The sequence below is a fragment of the Chiloscyllium punctatum genome, chromosome 40 (genome assembly GCF_047496795.1).
Source record: "Chiloscyllium punctatum isolate Juve2018m chromosome 40, sChiPun1.3, whole genome shotgun sequence".
Classification (NCBI taxonomy): domain Eukaryota; kingdom Metazoa; phylum Chordata; class Chondrichthyes; order Orectolobiformes; family Hemiscylliidae; genus Chiloscyllium; species Chiloscyllium punctatum.
In genome coordinates, this window is record NC_092778.1 from 22,098,733 (window position 1) to 22,116,602 (window position 17,870).

The 17,870-nt window shown below is 42.2% G+C and overlaps 1 protein-coding gene across 4 annotated transcripts in view; it reads left to right on the forward strand.

The window, feature by feature from the left end:
- Positions 1–17,870, forward strand: part of LOC140464425 (uncharacterized) — a 409,548-nt gene that overhangs the window by 201,011 nt on the left and 190,667 nt on the right. For all 4 annotated transcript variants that reach the window (XM_072559463.1, XM_072559465.1, XM_072559466.1 and 1 more), the window contains exon 26: positions 7,277–7,410. In XM_072559463.1, the coding sequence (XP_072415564.1) occupies positions 7,277–7,410 (134 nt within the window). The remainder of the gene's footprint in view (positions 1–7,276; positions 7,411–17,870) is intronic.

The following is a 17,870-nucleotide window of genomic DNA, read 5'->3' on the forward strand; positions in this document are numbered from 1 at the left end:
CCAAACATTGACTGGGACTGCCATAGAGTTTGGGGCGTGAATGGTGAGGAATTTGTTCAATGTGTTTAAGAAAATTTTCTTTATCAGCACGTAGATAAAGTACCTCCTGGAGAAGGAACATACTTGACCTTCTTAGGAAGTAAGGCAGGGTAAGTGACAAGTATTAGTAGGGGAGCACTTTGGGACCCGTGATCATAATTTTGTTAGTTTTAAAATAGTTATGGAAAAAGATAGGCTTCATATAAAAGTTAACGCTGTTAACTGGAATAAGGCAAATACTGATGGTATGAGACAGAAACTTTCAAGAGTTGTTAGAGTAGACTATTTGCAGATAAAAGGGCAACTGGCAAGTGGGAGGCTTTCAAAAGTGACATAACGAAAGTTCAAGGTGTTATGTTCCTGTTGGGGTGAAGGTTTTTTTTTGAGGATGTAACCGAAGAGATTGATGATCAGTAAAACTCCTTTGTCACTTCCCCAAGACTTTGACAAACTTCCCAAAGTTTGGTGTCTAGCACTGAGTACGGTATTCCAGGCAGTGTTTTATTGTAAAGCTGCACTGTCTTGGCTCATACGACCCTGCAACGGATAGGAAAGACAATTGAGAACATTATCAGGGTCCCTCTTCACTCCATTACAGATATTTACTCCACACGCTGCATCTGAAAGGCTCAGAGCATTGTGGAAGACCCCACACACCCCTCACTCAAACTCCTCTTCCTGTCGTCTGGCAGAAGATACTGGAGCATTCGGTCTCTCACGGCCAGACTGTGCAACAGTTTCTTCCCCGTAGCCATCTTGTTGGACATCTCTATGACCAGACTCTTTCCCATTTGGGATTATTTGCAACTTCGAATTGCTGCTTGAAAAATGTCTATTATTTATCATTCTTCTATTGCACTGTAACTTGCGTGTTTTGCACTACTTATGCACTTTATGCCACGTACGATTGTGCTGTGTATGTAGCACCCTCGGTCCTGGAGGAACACTGTCTCGTTTTTACTGTATCAGTTATAAATGGTAGAAATGACCAATAAAAAGCTACTCTACTCGCAAACTATAGCCATCTATGTTAGTGACAATCTTCTCATTGTATTCTGTCACCTTCAAAGTCTTGTGGGATAAACCCAAAATTTTGATCAAGATTTCTATCAAATTGCCCCATTTTGTGTCTCATGTTGGAGTTTATTTACCTTACCAGAGTAAATCATTTAGTATTTCTCACCATTCAAATTCATCTGTTGTGTGTCTACCTATTTACCAGTTTCCATCCCTTTGAAATTTGTTCTTATCCTGCTTAATTTTCACTGCATCTCTGAGCCTGATGTCACCTTCAAACCATATCTCCAATTTAACAGCTTTCACAGATATCAAAAGAGCAATGGCCTCCCTGGAGATAATTCCCTGAAATCTGATGGACAGCTGTTCACCACTTCTCTCTGTTTTTGTCCCTGAGACAATGAGGATCACTGTCTGATTCTTGTTATCAGTGTTGCTGATTGTTCCATTATGTGGCACTTTATCAAAAGGTTTTTGGATGTCCATGTATAAAATTTCAGCTCCACTGGCCTCATGAACCCTCTCTGTCAATTCATCAAGTTAATCAAACTCCATTTACCTTGATCAAATCCACGCAGGCTTTCAGTTATGAATCCATATTTTTCCAAGTGACGGTTAATGTTGGCCCAGATTATTGTCACTATAGACTTGCCCCACCTGTGGAAGTGGACTTCCTTTTCCCATCATTCATGGGATGTTGATTTTACTGGCATTTGTTGCTCATCTGAAGTTCCCTTGAACTGAGTGGCTTGCTAGGCTATTGCAGGGAGCAGTTAAGGGTTAACTGCATTGCTGTGGGCCTGGAGTTACATGTAAACCAGACCAGGTCAGGTTGGTAGGATTCACTTTCCTAAAGGCCATCGCTAAATGACAGTTTTTTAAACAACAATCAATAGTCATTGTCATAGTTACCTTAACTAAAACTATTTTCATATCCCTGGATTTATGACCTGAATTAAGTTCCACCAGCTGCCATGGTGGGATTTGAACTGTCCACCCGCCTCCCCGCCTTCTGAACCTAGGTCCGAGCCTCTGGATTACTAATCTAGTGCCATTATCACCTTTGGCTGATAGAGCTAGTGTGATCAGGGTTACCCCTTTCCCTGTTTGAGAGCAGGGGTGAAATGTTTCTATGTTCTCCATAGAGCCCCTACAGTGTGGAAGCAGGCCATTCCGCCCAACTAACCCTTGAATAGCCTCCTATCCAGATCTACCCCGCTGCTGCCGCCACCACCACCATAAACCCTACCCCCCTGTGACCCTGCTTTTCCCATGACTAATCTACCTAGTCTGCACATCCCTGGACACTAAGAGCAATTTAGTGCAGGTAAAAAGTCCACCTAACCTGCACATCTTTGAACAGTGAGAGGAAACCAGAGCACCCGAAGGAAATCCATGCAGACATGGGGAGAATGTGCAAACTCCACACAGCTGGTTGCCCAAGAGTGGAATTGAACCTGGATCCCTGATGCTATGAGGTAGCATGCCCCAGTCCTTTGGCACCACTCCAAAAAGGTTTAGAACATGATAGCCAGATCCTCTTCCTCTATCCGCCCTTAATATCCTTGATGCAACTCATCCAGATGTAGATGATCTTTCTACTTTAAGGGCTGCCAACTTTTAAGTACCTTTTAAGTAGTTGCTTAAATTCTGGACAAAAGTGAGGACTGCAGATGCTGGAAACCAGAGTTTAGATCAGAGTCATGCTGGAAAAGCACAGCAGGTCAGGCAGCATCCGAGGAGCGGGAATTTCTCCATCCACTTCCAACGTGACACCCAGTTGAATATGAGCTAGATCAGGGAAATTCATCTCCCAGTTTCATGCTCCAACATTAATTACTGGAAATTTCTCACTCGTTAATATTGTTGCAGGTTGCCTGTTGCACAGTTGAGACTGAATATCTTACCTCAACGAAATTGCATGGTACTCTGGCAAGAGGTGACAGAGATGTAACAACTGAATCCCGGTTCCTGTGATAGACTAAACCTAACGTTGCCCTGATCAGGGGATCCAGTGAAGAATAAAACTGATGCCCAAGCCCCTTGTTGTTGTTAGTTTATTCTCTCTTAAAACACACTCTAATTTGAAGCAGATGTTGTAGCAAACATTGCGGCAGCTTTTGGCTGCTTTAACATTGTCCTCGTCCACCATCTGTTTCTTCATGTTTCTTGTTGGCCTCTCCTAAAAGCTGAGTCACGATGGGGAATGTCTCCATACACATTCTGTCTGCAACTCCGAGACACTTAGTGTTGGTCAATTGACTGACTTTCGAGGGAGGAGCAGTGGAACATTGCGGCTAGGCCTTAATTATGGTCACTAAGCAGACATCCAGACATACTTGCTGTCTAAAGTCAAAACTTTGCCCAATACCTTAAACTTCTGTTCCATTGTCCTTTTTGGAGCTAATGGAAAGAACATTTCCTTGTTTTATTATATATATAAAACGCTAATCTTGTACATAACTCCCTATCAAATTGCTCTTTCTCTGAAGGCGAACAACCCACAGCCCCTCTAATCCAATTTTGCAGCTTAAATCCCTCATGTAGAATCATTCTCACTTTTGTGCAGTGACTTGAGGATTCTCATAATCAGTGTACCACTTTTAAAGAGTACTCTTTTACATATTAGCCCCTCTCAGTGACATTGCTGAGTTTTTGTGCTGTCCTTAAGCACCGTTATGCACCATTGAATCTTGTGGGGTTAGGTGTATGGTGTAGTTGCTATATGACTATGAGGTACTATGTAATGTGAATGTTAGTGGTGGTGGACACCACCTTTATCTTGACTACAGCTGTTCAAGAAGGTTACTCACTTTCACCTTCTGAAGGGCAACTAAGGATCGGCAATAGTGTCCCAACCAGTGGCACCCACTTTTATTTTTAGCAGGTAAAGGCGCGATAATTAAAAGTTGGCAGTCCTTAAAGTTGAAAGATCATTTGCATCTGGATGAGTTATACCAAGGATAGTAAGGACGAACAGAGGAAGAAGATCTGGCTATCACGCTCCAAACCTCTTCTTAAGTAGTGCCAGAGAAAAGATGGAGAAATGCAAACATTGCACCCCTGCTCACAAAGGGAAAAGGGATAGGCCTCATCACATTGGCTCTATCAGTCTCTGGTTGGGTGGTGGTAATATCATTGGATTAGCCATCCAGAGGCACTGACCAATGTTCTTGGGGGGGGCGGGGAAGGAAGAGTGCAGTTGGAATTGAATTCAGTTCATAACTCTGGAGATATGAAACTAGTTTTACTTACAATCACTACAAAAATGATCAATGTTGTAAAAATTTGTCATTTACTGATGGCCTATTAGGGAATAAAATAAGGTACCGAGCACAGATGAGGTTTGAGGCCTGCAACGTGCCTGGTACAGGTTGTTATTGTGCTGAGGGTATGCAGCATACTGAGTGTGTTGCCACCAATATTTCCTGGAGAAACGTTTTTCCAATGCCCCATTTGGTTTAATATGTATAAGCAGAGCCGCTTCCCATTCCAACAAGACTTTTTAAAAAAAATTCATTCACTGGATGAGGGTGTCGCTGGCTAGGCCAGCATTTATTGCCCATCCCTAATTGCCCAGAGGGCGGTTGAGAGTCAACCCCATTGCTATTAGTCGGGAGTCACATGTAGGCCAAACCACGTAAAGATGGCAGTTTCATGGATTCATGGTCATCGTGAGATTCTTAATTCTAGATACTTATTGAATTAAAATTTCATCTGCCTGGGTCTCTGAATTAACAGTCCAGCAATAATACCGCTAGGCTATTCCCTCCCCTGTCAGTCTCTTATAGTAAACAGAATATACTTATTGCATCTCTACAACAACTTACCGGTTGCAAAGATATTGTATACGTTAATACAGAGACTTTAAGGACCACCTGTTTTTAACTCTAACTGCTTCAAGATCTTAAGTTGCTCCCTCCCAAGTCCAAACCCTCAAGATATTGTCACAATAACTGGTGCTCATGGCACTCAATCTGTATGATCCTTTCAAAGCAATATTCAATATACAACAAGCATTTTACTGAGAACTATTTTTGTTACACATTTGTTATAAAATTAATTTCTTCTATCTCAAATCTTTGACTTTACAAATTCAGAAAATCTGGAAGTTTCACTGTTCTCTCTGAATGTGTTCTCTTCAGACTTGGAAGATTGGTAGTTTGTTGAGTAGAAGATATTTGTTTGGGACCTGCTTCCTGATGGTCTGAGTCCATAGTTCTTTCTGAACTAGATTTCTTTCACGGAGAACATTTCCCCACTCGAGCAGACAATTTATTTCTTAGCAGTAGTCTAGTGGTTGCCATGGAGTTGTATGGAACATAACTTCAATGAGGTATTCATTTCCTTTTTGTGGTTTAACAGCTTCCGCTTTGTGAATGCGATTGAGGTCAATACATTATTTTCAACTCAGGAGTATGAATTCCTGGTTATGAAGGTTTTCTAGTGTTTGACATTCCCCTATTTAGAGAGTTGCTTGCAGCGCATCTTAAATATTAATTACAATACCCTGGATGGTATAGTTGTACTTCTGTCAGCTATAGATAGCTAGTCCCGTTCGAAAGCGCACTATGTGATAATATTGTGGAACTTGCTCCAGTGTCTAATTTGAAATTTGTGAGATTAGATTAGATTAGATTACTTACAGTGTGGAAACAGGCCCTTCGGCCCAACAAGTCCACACCGCCCCGCCGAAGCGTAACCCACCCATACCCCTACATCTATATCTACCCCTTACCTAACACTACGGGCAATTCAACATGGCCAATTCACCTGACCTGCACATCTTTGGAGTGTGGGAGGAAACCGGAGCACCCGGAGGAAACCCACGCAGACACGGGGAGAACGTGCAAACTCCATACAGTCAGTCGCCTGAGGTGGGAATTGAACCCGGGTCTCTGGCGCTGTGAGGCAACAGTGCTAACCACTGTGCCACCGTGCCGCCCCCTTTAAAAGTAAGAACATAAGAACTAGGAACAGGAGAAGTCCATCTGCCCTTTGAGCCTGCTCCACCATTCAATAAAATCATGGCTGATCTTTTCATAGCCTCAATTTCAATTTGCTAAAATCTTTGGTCTGGGCTCCCTATTTCTCCAAGAAAGTTTTAGCATTGCCTTCAACTGCAGATTGTTCTGTATCATTTACCTCAGTTGTGTAGGTAGTTCTTTGGTCTTTTGCTTTTCTGTGGCTGGGTTTGGCTTCAGCACATTTTCCGAAAGTGACCCCATTGTTAATATTTGGTTTTAATAGTTTGGCATTGTTTGTATCTGTGAGGTTTCTTTGTTTCACAGCATTGGTTTGTGTCGGGTGTCTGTCCTGCACTTTTTATTGACTTAATACTTTTATAGTTCTTCACCTTAAAGAAAAAATTGAATGGTTTTTGATGATCTGTGCTAAGTTTGATTTTCTCCCTTTAGGAATTTCAGTAAGGCCTATAACAATTTAGTCTCTTAGGCATTCTTAATTTTTAAGTCTCCATAGTCATACCCCTCCACGAATCTTGGAGAGATCATTAAGTAAGTTATCTGTAGATTCCCCTGGATGCTGCGTTCTTCGGTAATCCTTACAGTTTCAAGAATTTTATTTGTTTTCACGTTGAAATAATTGTTGAAGAGTTTCAGTATTTCCTTAAATGTATCTATTGATTTGGAAACATGACTTTTAGCCCAATAAGTCCACACTGACCCTCTGAAGAGTAACCAACCCAGACCCATTCCCATACCCTATAATTACCCCTGGCTAGTGCACCTAACACTATGGGCAGTTTAGCACAACCAATTCACCTGACCAGCACATCTTTGGACTGCGGGAAGAAACTGGAGCATCAGGAGGAAACCCATGTAGACATGGAGAGAATGAGACCCAGTTGCCCTGGGACCCTGGGTGCTGTGCAACTGCAGTGCTAAACACTGAGCCACCATGCTGACCACATAATCAGATTGTGGAGTTATCAGATCAGCCTATCATCTTATTGAATGGCAGAGCAGGGTCAAAGGGTTGAATGGCCTACTCCTGATCTTATGTTTGTATTGCACATACGTTAGTTTGTATTTTCAAAAGCAAAACTCCAACAGAAGTTTGATAATGCCAGTATTAGCGAAACTTAAACATCTTTGCAAACGAAACCCCTCAGGAGTTATATCAGCAGGCAATGCGAAAGACTCAATTTTTAAAAATATTTTTACTAAGTTGTGTGTTTACTTCTTTCTGTTTTGCTAAGATGATGCCCTGAATCTTCGGCATGAGTGCAACCTGGCTCAGAAGATGAAGAGAGAGATGAGCCCTACGGAAACACACAAACTCCAAGTGCAACATGAGTTTCACTGCACTCAGATTATGTCCTATAACCATAAGGTATCTTGCTTGGTCTGCTCTGAAAATTAATCTGTTAAATTGTTAAAGGAGTGAGACAGTGGTGGCACAGTGGCTCAGTGGTTAGCACTGCTGCCTCGCAGTGTCAGGGACTCTGGTTCGATTCCAGCCTTATGTGGAGTTTGCACACTCTCCCCATCTCTGTTCCGGGTACTCTGGTTTCCTTTCACAGTCCAAAGATGTGGAGGTTAGGTGGATTGGCCATTCTAAATTGCCCATGGTGTCCAGGGATGTGTAGATGCAGATACAGGGTTGGATAGAAGGGGATGGGATGCTCTTTGGAGGGCTAGTGCAGACTCATTGGGTTGAATGTCCTGCTTCCACACAGCAGGGACTCTGAGTTGCACAGAAGTACTAGGGTAGCTTTACAGCTTCATGGCAATGTTCCTGTGTTAGGAGCAGCTTGATCTTCAGTTTATGGTTCAGTTTCAGAGAGGTGGCAGACATGGGGCGAATGTAGATTATCGCTTGTTGTTGGCGGATACCCTCAGGCTGTTTTCCTTAGAATGGAGCAGAAACTTAATAAAGATGTACAAAATAATGAGGAGCTTGGACAGAGTGAACAAGGAAGACCTGTTTCCCTTGCCCACCAGTGGAGTGATCAGTTGGCAGGAGCACACATTGAAGATGATCAGTTGAAGGATTAGCGGCAATATGAGAAGTTTTTTAGCTGGAATTCCTGTCCAGTTGGTGGCTGAGGTGGAAACCCTCAACTCATTTAAAAGGAACCTGGACCAGCATCTGCTGCACTGTAATGTGCAAGGCCTCAGGCCATGTGTTGGGAAAGTAGGATTTAAATAGGTGGCCAGTTTATTCAGCCAGCACAGACCCGATGGACTGATTGGTCACTTTCTCTGCTGGAGTTTTGCTCTGGCTCTATGCTGAACAAGCAGCCTGGGGTAAGAGACTTCCAAACAATCAGCCGTGCTCTACACATTAAGATCAGGCCAAGTTGTCATTGTTGAGTCAAGCTGGAAGTTTCTAAAGTCATAACGATATGTACATGATGACGCTGTTAAAAATAATGACCTGTGAATTGTCAATGCGAGATGATTTGAGCTGCTCTGGCCTGCCTTCATTCTCACTCCAAACATCCCAGTGATTCCCATAAGTTGTTGCATTTGCACATTAACCATAAGACACAAAATTAATGAGGTAAGTTCCATTTTTAACAATGTGATAATTGCAAATTTAAAAATCACACAACACCAGATTATAATCCAACAGGTTTAATTGGAAGCACACTAGCTTTCAGGTGATGAAGGAGCGTCGCTCCGAAAGCTAGTGTGCTTCCAATTAAACCTGTTGGACTATAACCTGGTGTTGTGTGATTTTTAACTTTGTACACCCCAGTCCAACACCGGCATCTCCGAATCATTATTGCAAATGATTGGCAATCAAACCTAATGTGGACTACAAAGTGAGCAAGTTTAAGTGCCAAAATCTTCACTCTTGTACCATGGGAGTTTTGTGGAATGTGAAGTTTGAAGTTGTAATTTTTATCCTCAGTGGTTAGCACTGCTGCCTCACACCACCAGGGGCCTGGGTTCAATTCCAGTCTTAGGTCTGTGTGGAGTGTGCACGTTTCCCCGTGTCTGCGTGGGTGCTCTGGGTGCTCTGGTTTTCACCTGGTGCTCTGGTTTTCACCCACTATCCAGAGATGTGCAGGTCAGGTGGATTGGCCGTGCTAAATTGCCCATAGTGTCCAGAGATATATAGGTTAGGTGGGTTAGCCATGGGAAATGGCGGGTTACAGGAATAGTGTAACGGGTGGAGTCTGGGTGGGATCCACATTGAAGATTTGGTGAGACTTGTTGAGCCAAATGACCTGATTCCACACTGTAGGGATTTTATGATTCTTTTGCCTCTTTCTCTCCTCCTTAACATATTCTTCTTTTCTTTGTTTCTCTTTCCATGCTTGATTTAACAATACTAATATCTTTATATCTATACTTACATCACATTAGTTAAAGAGATACTCTCTTGCTCCCATTGGTCTCCAAAATTCTGTTTCTGACATGGTCTACTATCAGCTTGTATTTTCAGCAATGCAAAGACATTTGGGCTAAGGGGTGAAGACAAACTTCCGATCTGCTGTGAGCTATATTGCCCCAGTAAATTGCAGAACTATACAGGGATTTGTCACATTTTAGGGTTTTTTAACACAGCGTTATCAGCTATTCCTGTGACCTGACCTCTTCTATCAAGAGGGACCCAGGGAAACCTCACGAGTCACGTGGTCAATGTTCTGTCCATGAAAGCCAAGCTAAAGTCACAGCAGAGTGCAGAATTGTAACTTCCCAAATGGATTCACTGGTCCCCTGCTGAAACTATGATGAGGGACTGGGAGAACCAAACAAAACTGCAAGACCTTGGGCTTGAGACCCAAATCTCAGCTTCGACGCTGCAAAATGTGTCATAATGTTAAGCCAATAGGGCCGACAGTCTACTGCTTACAATTCTGGCAAAGCCTTTTCTTAAATTTGTGAACGGGATGTTGGTATCTCTGGCTGAACCAGCATTTCTTGACTGTCCCTAGTTGCCCTTGAGAGGTCAGTGGTGTGTTGCCTTCTTGAACAGCCTCAGTCTCCTTGGAGATTAGGTGGACCCATAGGGTTGTCACGGAGGGAGTTCCAGGATTTTGACCCAGCAACAGATGCTGGAGACTGGGAACTACATATACCGATGCTAAGGTTTACAAGACGGAGGAGAAATCTGCAGGGGGGTGGAGTAGCATTACTGATTAGAAACAGATCACTGTATAATGAGGGAGGGCATAATGAAGGAAAAGCATCCAGTGGAGTGTGGAACTGAGGAACTGTAAAACCACAATAGGTTTCAGATATGGACCATCTGGTCACAGCTCAAAAGTGGTAGATTATATAAATGCTGAAATTAGGCAATTATGTTGCAAAGATTGAATAGTATGAATTGGGAATTTTAATCTTCATATAGATTGGAAAAGACAGCTAGAAAGGTTGTGAATTTCTAGATTGTGTCTGAGATCGTTTCCTATGGCAATATATCTTGAATGCAGAAAGGGAGCAAGCGATATTGGATTTTGTAATGAGCAATGAGCCTGATTTAATTAGTGACCTGGTTGTTTGGTGAGCATTTGTCAAATAGTGATCATAATATGATCAAGTATCATATAGGAGGTAAGCAAAGATCAAACAGTAGAATTTTGGATTTAAGTAGGACAGGCTTTAGTTGGGTTGAAGCAGAGTCTGTCCACAGTAAAGTGGGAAACTGTGCTAATTGTTAAAACAATGGAGGAACAGTGGAGGGTGTTCAAAGAAATGTTTAATGCTATTCAAAAGCAGTTTGTACCCACAAGAAAGAAAAGCTGCACCTCACAAAAAGCCATGGGCAACTAAGAAGGTAAGGGATAACATAAAATTGAAGGAAAGGACCTATAAAATGCAAAGAACCGTGCAGATCCCACAGAATGGGACAAATACAAAGGGCCACAAAGCAGTTTACAAGATCAGCTATAAAGGATTATGAAAGGAAACTTGCAAGGGCGATAAAAGACAATAAGAGGAGATTTTAGAATTACCTAAAGGGAAAGGGAAAAACTGAAGAGATTGTCGATGACCAATGGGAAATAGGATATGTTATTTTGCTTCAGTATTCACAGCAGTAAAGGAGAATAGCTTGCAGGAAGTCTCAAAGAAATTAAGAGGCTCAGAGACAGGGTCTAAATAAGATTAGCTGAAGTAAATCATCGATCATGGAGAAATTAATGGAAGTGAAGAGCGCTCAATACCCAGGATCTGATGGTTTCCATTCTCGGGTGTTAAAGGAGGTAGGAGAGCAGATTGTTGATACCCTAATCAATCTTTCAGAATTTCCTGGATTCAGGAGTTGTACCTCTGGATTGGGAAATTTGTTCATGTCGCTCTGCTCTTTAGGAAAGAGTAACAGAGGGGAACCACAGTCCAGTTAGCTTAACATTGTTAGAGTCTATAATCAAGAATAGTGTAACTGCAAGAAGGATCAGTGTGGATTCATGAAGGATGGGTCATGCCTGACAAATCTCAGAGTTTTTTGAAGAGGTTATAAAGTGGGTTGACAGAGGTAAGTTGATGGATGATGACTATATGGACTTCCAGAAGGCTTTTGATAAAGTCTCACATGAGAGACTGTTTGCTAAGGTGGAGGCCCATGGAATTTAGGTTAAATTGCTGACATGGATAGAAAATGGATGTGAGTAGCAAGAAACTGTTGGAATGATGTGTAAGTACTCAAATTGACAGGATGTGACTGGTGGCCTACAGGGATCTGTATTGGGGCCTCAATTGCTCGGAATATTCATCAACAACTTGGTTAATGGTATAAAAAGTCAAAAGTCCAAAATTGCTGACAACACAAAATTGGATGGCATTGACAGCAGCATAACATTAGAACAGGACATTGATAGGTTTGGTGAAAGGGCAAGGTTGTGGCAGATGGATTTTAATATAATGAAGTGTGTGGTTATCCATTTTGAATCAACAAAGGTTAGGTATTTTTTAGAAGGCAAAAAGTTAAATACAGTGGGTGACCAATGAGATTTGGATATTCAAATGCATTGCTTTTTAACATAACGTGAACAGATGCAGAAAATAGTCTAGACAGCTAGTAGAGCAATGGCCTTCATTTCTAAAGGACAAGGAGTGTAAGGGTACAGACATTCTGCTGCAGTTATACAAAACCCTAGTTAATTCCCTCTTAGACTGATGTAAGCAGATCTGGGCTCTACATCGGAGGAAGGACGCTTTTGTCCTGGAGGGAGTTCACCGCAAGTTTACAAGGATGGATTTCAGGGGTTATGTTATGAGGAGAGATTAGACAGTTAGGCCTTAGAATTTAGAAGGTTAAGGGATGATCCAATCAAAGTCTTCAGGTTATTAACAGGGAAAGATGGGAAATAAACTATTTTCACTGGTTGAAGATTTCTAGACCTGGGGCCATGATCTAAGAATTGGAGCCAGGCCAATCAGGAGAGATGTTAGAAAACACTTTCACACAAAGAGTAGAGGAGGTTTGAAACTCTCTTCCTTAAAAAGCTATCAGTGCTAATCAGTATTACATTTAAATCTGAGATAGACTTTTTAAAAATTAAATAAGGGTATCAAGAGGAATAGGCCAAAGGCAGGCATATGGAATTAGACCACTGATCAGCCGTGATCTTATTGAGTGGCAGAGCAGGCTTGATGGGCTGAATGGCCTATTCCTGTTCCTACATTCCTATGACACAGAAGGAATAGCAATATGTTACTGAGTCCAGCTGGTAAGTGGCTTGGAGGGGAACTTGCAGATGGTTCCAATGTATCTGCTACCCATGTCCTTCTTGATGAAAGTGGTCGTGGGTTTGGAAGTTGGTGTCAGAAGGGCCTTGGTATATTTTTTCAGTGCATTGTGTTGCTACTGTGGTGGAGGGAGTGAACGTTTGTGGGTGTAGTGTCAAACCAATGGATTGCTTTCTCTGTAATTCTGTTATTAATCCTTACCTGAAAATATACTTCAATAAAACACAACTGTAACCTGCACTATTCTTCATTATATTTCATCAGCAATCCAGGCACAAGTTGTAGATGGTGGATGGTACTTGTCCATCCAAAACACAATTGTCCCTTGTGCTGTGACATATCCTCTTACTTAGCTGCAAGCAAAGTGCCAGGCTTAAGTGTATTAGAACTAACACAACACAGCAACCCAACTAACCCAAAGCTTTGTGACATTTGTAGAAAAATGGGTCCAGAAATTTGGTCAAATACTTTAAAGAGCAAAACTGAGGCCCAAGGGTCCAATATGGCAAGTGGCTCATATAGCTATATTACAATGGGCCTCCCTTGCCCACCATACTGGACTGAATGCTCCATGGTTATCCAAACACTAAAATATTTATTGACACTTGATTGAGCTTTTTGGGTAATTTAATCTAATACCTAACTGTAAACATGATAAACTCTGTCAGTTATTTTAATGTTGGAGTTGGTAAAGCAAGGCGCTGGAAAAGCACAGCATCCGAGGAGCAAGAAAGTCAACATTTTGGGCAGGACCAGCATTTGCAGTCCTCAGTTTCTCCCAGTTATTTAATGTTAACAATAAGTCAGGATTCGGTAGTAAAGTTTGAAGTATAAAAATAGATTGGAAAGGTTGGGACATTTTACACCGGAGCATAAGAGGGTGAGGGGGGACCTGGTTGGGGTTGATAAAATCATGAGGGGTATAGGTAAGATGAATGACAAGGGTCTTTTACTTAGGGTGGGGGAGTTACAACTAGGGGCCATATTTTGAAGGTGAGAGGAGAAACATTTAAGGAGGGCATGAGGGGGCAACTTTTTTCACGCAGATTGGCTCGTATGTGGAATGAACTGCCAGAGAAAGTGATAGATGCAGGTACAGTTACAGCATTTAAGAGACATTTGGATAAGTTCATGAATAGGAAATGTTTGGAGGGATATGAGCCAAACACAGGCAAATGGTACTGCATTTTCGTGGTATTTGTTTAGTTTGGGGACATGGTCGGCAAAGACTGGTTAGACTGAAGGGTCAGCTCCTCTGCTGTATGACTGTGACTCATTAAAGGGATGGCTCCTTCATACAAGTTGGGTCAATTTTGATAGACTGGCGTCACTGCTGCTCACAACCTATTGTTCTCAGTCTAGGATGGCTTACTCTTAGGAAGAGATCTGGCTGGAGGCAGTGATCCTTTGAAAGTAATCCATGTTGATCACAGGATTACGAAACCCAAGCTGAGAGCTATTGTTTCCTCTCTCAGATTCCCTCTGACATGATTATGACGCAGCTTCTTATGCTGAGTAGCTAGTGTTAGAGTAGTGTTACTGCAGTCACACTTTATTACAGCACTATATAAATGTAGTTTGTTGTTGAGTTCTGAGCAATGCCATCCCACTCATTGGCTAATTGTGAAGTTACAAAATCATGCAGCACAGAAACAGAACCTTCGGTCTAACCAGTGCATGCTTACCAGATATCCCAAACTAAACTAGTCCCACCTGCCTGCACTTGGCCCATATCCCTCGAAACATTTTCTGTTCATGTACTTATCCAAATGTCTTTTAAACATTGTAACTCTACCTGCATCCACCAATTCCTGTGGAAGGTCATTCCACATACAAGCTACTCTGTGTTTTAAAAAAAAATCCTCATGTCTTTTTCAAATCTTTCTCCACTTCACCTTAAAAACATGCTCTCTAGGCTTGAAATTCCCCTCCCTTCGGAAAAAAAATACCTTATCTATGCACACCATGATTTTATAAACTTCTATTTTATAAACATCCTGCACTCTAGTGAAAAAAGTCCCAGCCTAACCAACCTCTCCTAACTCAAACCCTCCATTCACAGCAACATTCTGGTAAATCTATTCTGAACCCCCTCCACCTTAATAATACCCTTCTTATAAATAAAACCCTTCTTATAAAAGGACGACCAGAATTGCATACAGTACTCCAGGAGCAGCCTCACCAATGTCATCAACATAATGTCCCAACTCCTGTACTCGAGGAACCAAGTTTTACAAAAGCTTATTTTCCTGTTTCACTAAGAGCTGACCTTTATCTGCTTTGTCACCTCCTCAATGCCATTTTTGCCACCGCAATATCCCTACCAAGGTGAACACTAACCTCCCCTCGAGCTTCCTGCAATATCCCTTTGTCAGCCTCCAATCTTCCTCCTCCTAACATTTCCAGCTTGATTTCTTTTAAGAGAAATTAGGAAGTGGCTGGGCCAGTATTTATTGCCAATCCTTAATTGCCCAGAGAGCAGTTGATAATTCATGTGGGTCTGGAGTCACACCAGGTAAGGACGGCAGATTTCCTTCCTTTAAAAGGCATGAGTGAACCAGGTGGGTCTTTACAACAATCGACAGTAACTACATTGGGTTAGCTTTTCATTCCAGGTTTCTTATTGACTTCAAATTTCACCGTCTGCCATAGTGGGAGTTGAACTTATGTCCCCAGAACGTTAGTCTGAGACTCAGGATTACTAGGCCAGAGTCATGACCACTGCATCCTGAGCATTCAGCGATGTTAAACTCTAGCTGTGTAGTTTTTGACTTACTATATTGCGATATACATTGCTATATACCAGCAGTGCTGTGGAGATTTGGATACAAGCCCCAAGAAGTTATTAAAACCATAAATATTTTGAATGGGAAATTATTCTGCTGTGCACTATCAGTGAACGTAATCCTGCAATGAAAGACTGAAATTTATTTGAGTGGGAAATGCCAGTAGGATATCTCTGACATAGACATATATCAGGTATAGTTGAGAGTGGAATGGGAAAGTAGCATTTACACAGCTTTCAGATGCAATAAAGAATGAACAAACTTAGGGGGTGACTTTTTTCCCTGAAGTGTAGGAGGTTGAGAGGTGACTTTATATAACCTTTTCTAAAACCATGAAGGGTATAGATAAGGTGAGTGGCAGGTGTCTTCTCTAGGATGATGGATTTCAAGATTAGGGGGCATATTTTTAAGGTGAGAGGAGAAAGATTTAAAACGGACAGGAGTGTTTTTTTTTACAGAGTGGTTCTTGTGTGGAATGAACTCCCAGAGGAAGTGGTGGATACGGGTGCAGTTACAACATTTAAAAGGCATTTGGATAAGTACATGAATAAGAAATGTTTGGAGAGATAAGGGCCAAGTGCAGGCAGGTGGGACTAGTTTAGCTTGGGATTATGGTCGGCATGGTCTGGCTGGACCGAGGGTGTTTCCATGCTGTATGATTCTAAATGGATGCCATTAAAACTGAGGAAAGCTTTGATGAAAAAGCTGATGGTTTCCTGTCTTGTGGAAATTCAGCTAAGGGATCAAGAAAAACGTGTCTTTACCCAGAAAGGGGTGAGAATGTTGAGTTCGCTACCACCGGGAATAATTTGGGGTGACTTTCGTTTTTCTAGGCTTGACTGCTGCTGCTCCTCCTGCTGCTGGCAGATCAGCTGTTGTCATGCTCTGTTTATCTGTCGTGTACCATCCTCACACACCCACTGTAGCATGACCGCAACCCAATCTGTGCCATCTATCATTCAGGTATGCCCAGGTTGATCCCCACTTTCTGCTGCCCTCCACTTTGGAAAGATCTCTGTACCTTCACAGCTCCAAGCAAATGTCCAAATTAGTGACATTTTTCTTTTCTGGATGCCACTTTTGAGAGATATTTTTACACTCGCAATTTGCAACTATTCCAATCCAACCCAGGCTGGTTTCCCATATTCTGTCACAATAACTCCCTTTCTCCCGTTCACTCCCTGAACTTGCTCACCCACTTTAGCCCCCAGACAAGCAGAGCCTCCATCTTAAAATTCTCACCATGGTTTTTAAGTCCTTCCCCGTCCCCATAGAGCATAGAACATAGAACAATACAGCACAGAACAGGCCCTTCGGCCCACGATGTTGTGCCGAACTTCTAACCTAGATTAAGCACCCATCCATGTACCTATCCAAATGCCGCTTAAAGGTCGCCAATGATTCTGACTCTACCACTCCCACGGGCAGCGCATTCCATGCCCCCACCACCCTCTGGGTAAAGAACCCACCCCTGACATCTCCCCTATACCTTCCACCCTTCACCTTAAATTTATGTCCCCTTGTAACACTCTGTTGTACCCGGGGAAAAAGTTTCTGACTGTCTACTCTATCTATAAATTGATAAAATTCCAAAAGGACTGGACAGGGTAAACACTGGAAGGCTGTTCCTAAAGACTGGGCAGTCTGGAACCAGGGGTCACAGACTAAGGAAACGGATTAGGCCATTTAGGACTGAGATTTGGAGAGACAAATTCACCCAGAGAGGGGAGCCTGTGGAATTCTTTGCCATAGAAAGTGTTCGAGGATAAAACATTGAATGCTTTCAAGCAGGAGTTAGATACAATTCTTAAGGTTAAAGGGATCTGAGAGTATGGGGTGAAAGTGGGAACGACCATGATCACATTGAATGGTGGAGCAGGCTCGAGGGGCTGATTGGCTAACTCCGCCTAATTTTGGTGTTTCCATGTTATCTCTTGTAATCTCCCCAGCCCGACAACCCTCCGAGATATTTGTGCTCCTCCAATTTGCAAATCATAATCGTTCCATCTTTGGTGGCCATTTCCTCAGTTGTCTGGGTGCCTAAGCTCTGGAATTCTCGCCCTAAATCTCTCCGCCTCCTTAAAGACTCCTTAAAACGTACCTCTTTAACCAAGATTTCAGTCATCTGACCCAATACCCCCTCAAAATACTCAGTATCATCATTATTTAATAATGCTCCTGTGATGTACCTTGAAACATTTTATTACCTTAAAAGTGCTTTATAAATAAAAGTTATTGTTGAACAACGCAGATGCATAAAAAGGAGGCTAAATAAGGATACAAGGTAAAAGAAAATAGAGGCTTACACTGCTAGAGTTAGATAAGAAAGACCTGGGAGGTGACTGGAGTAGAATGTAAATGG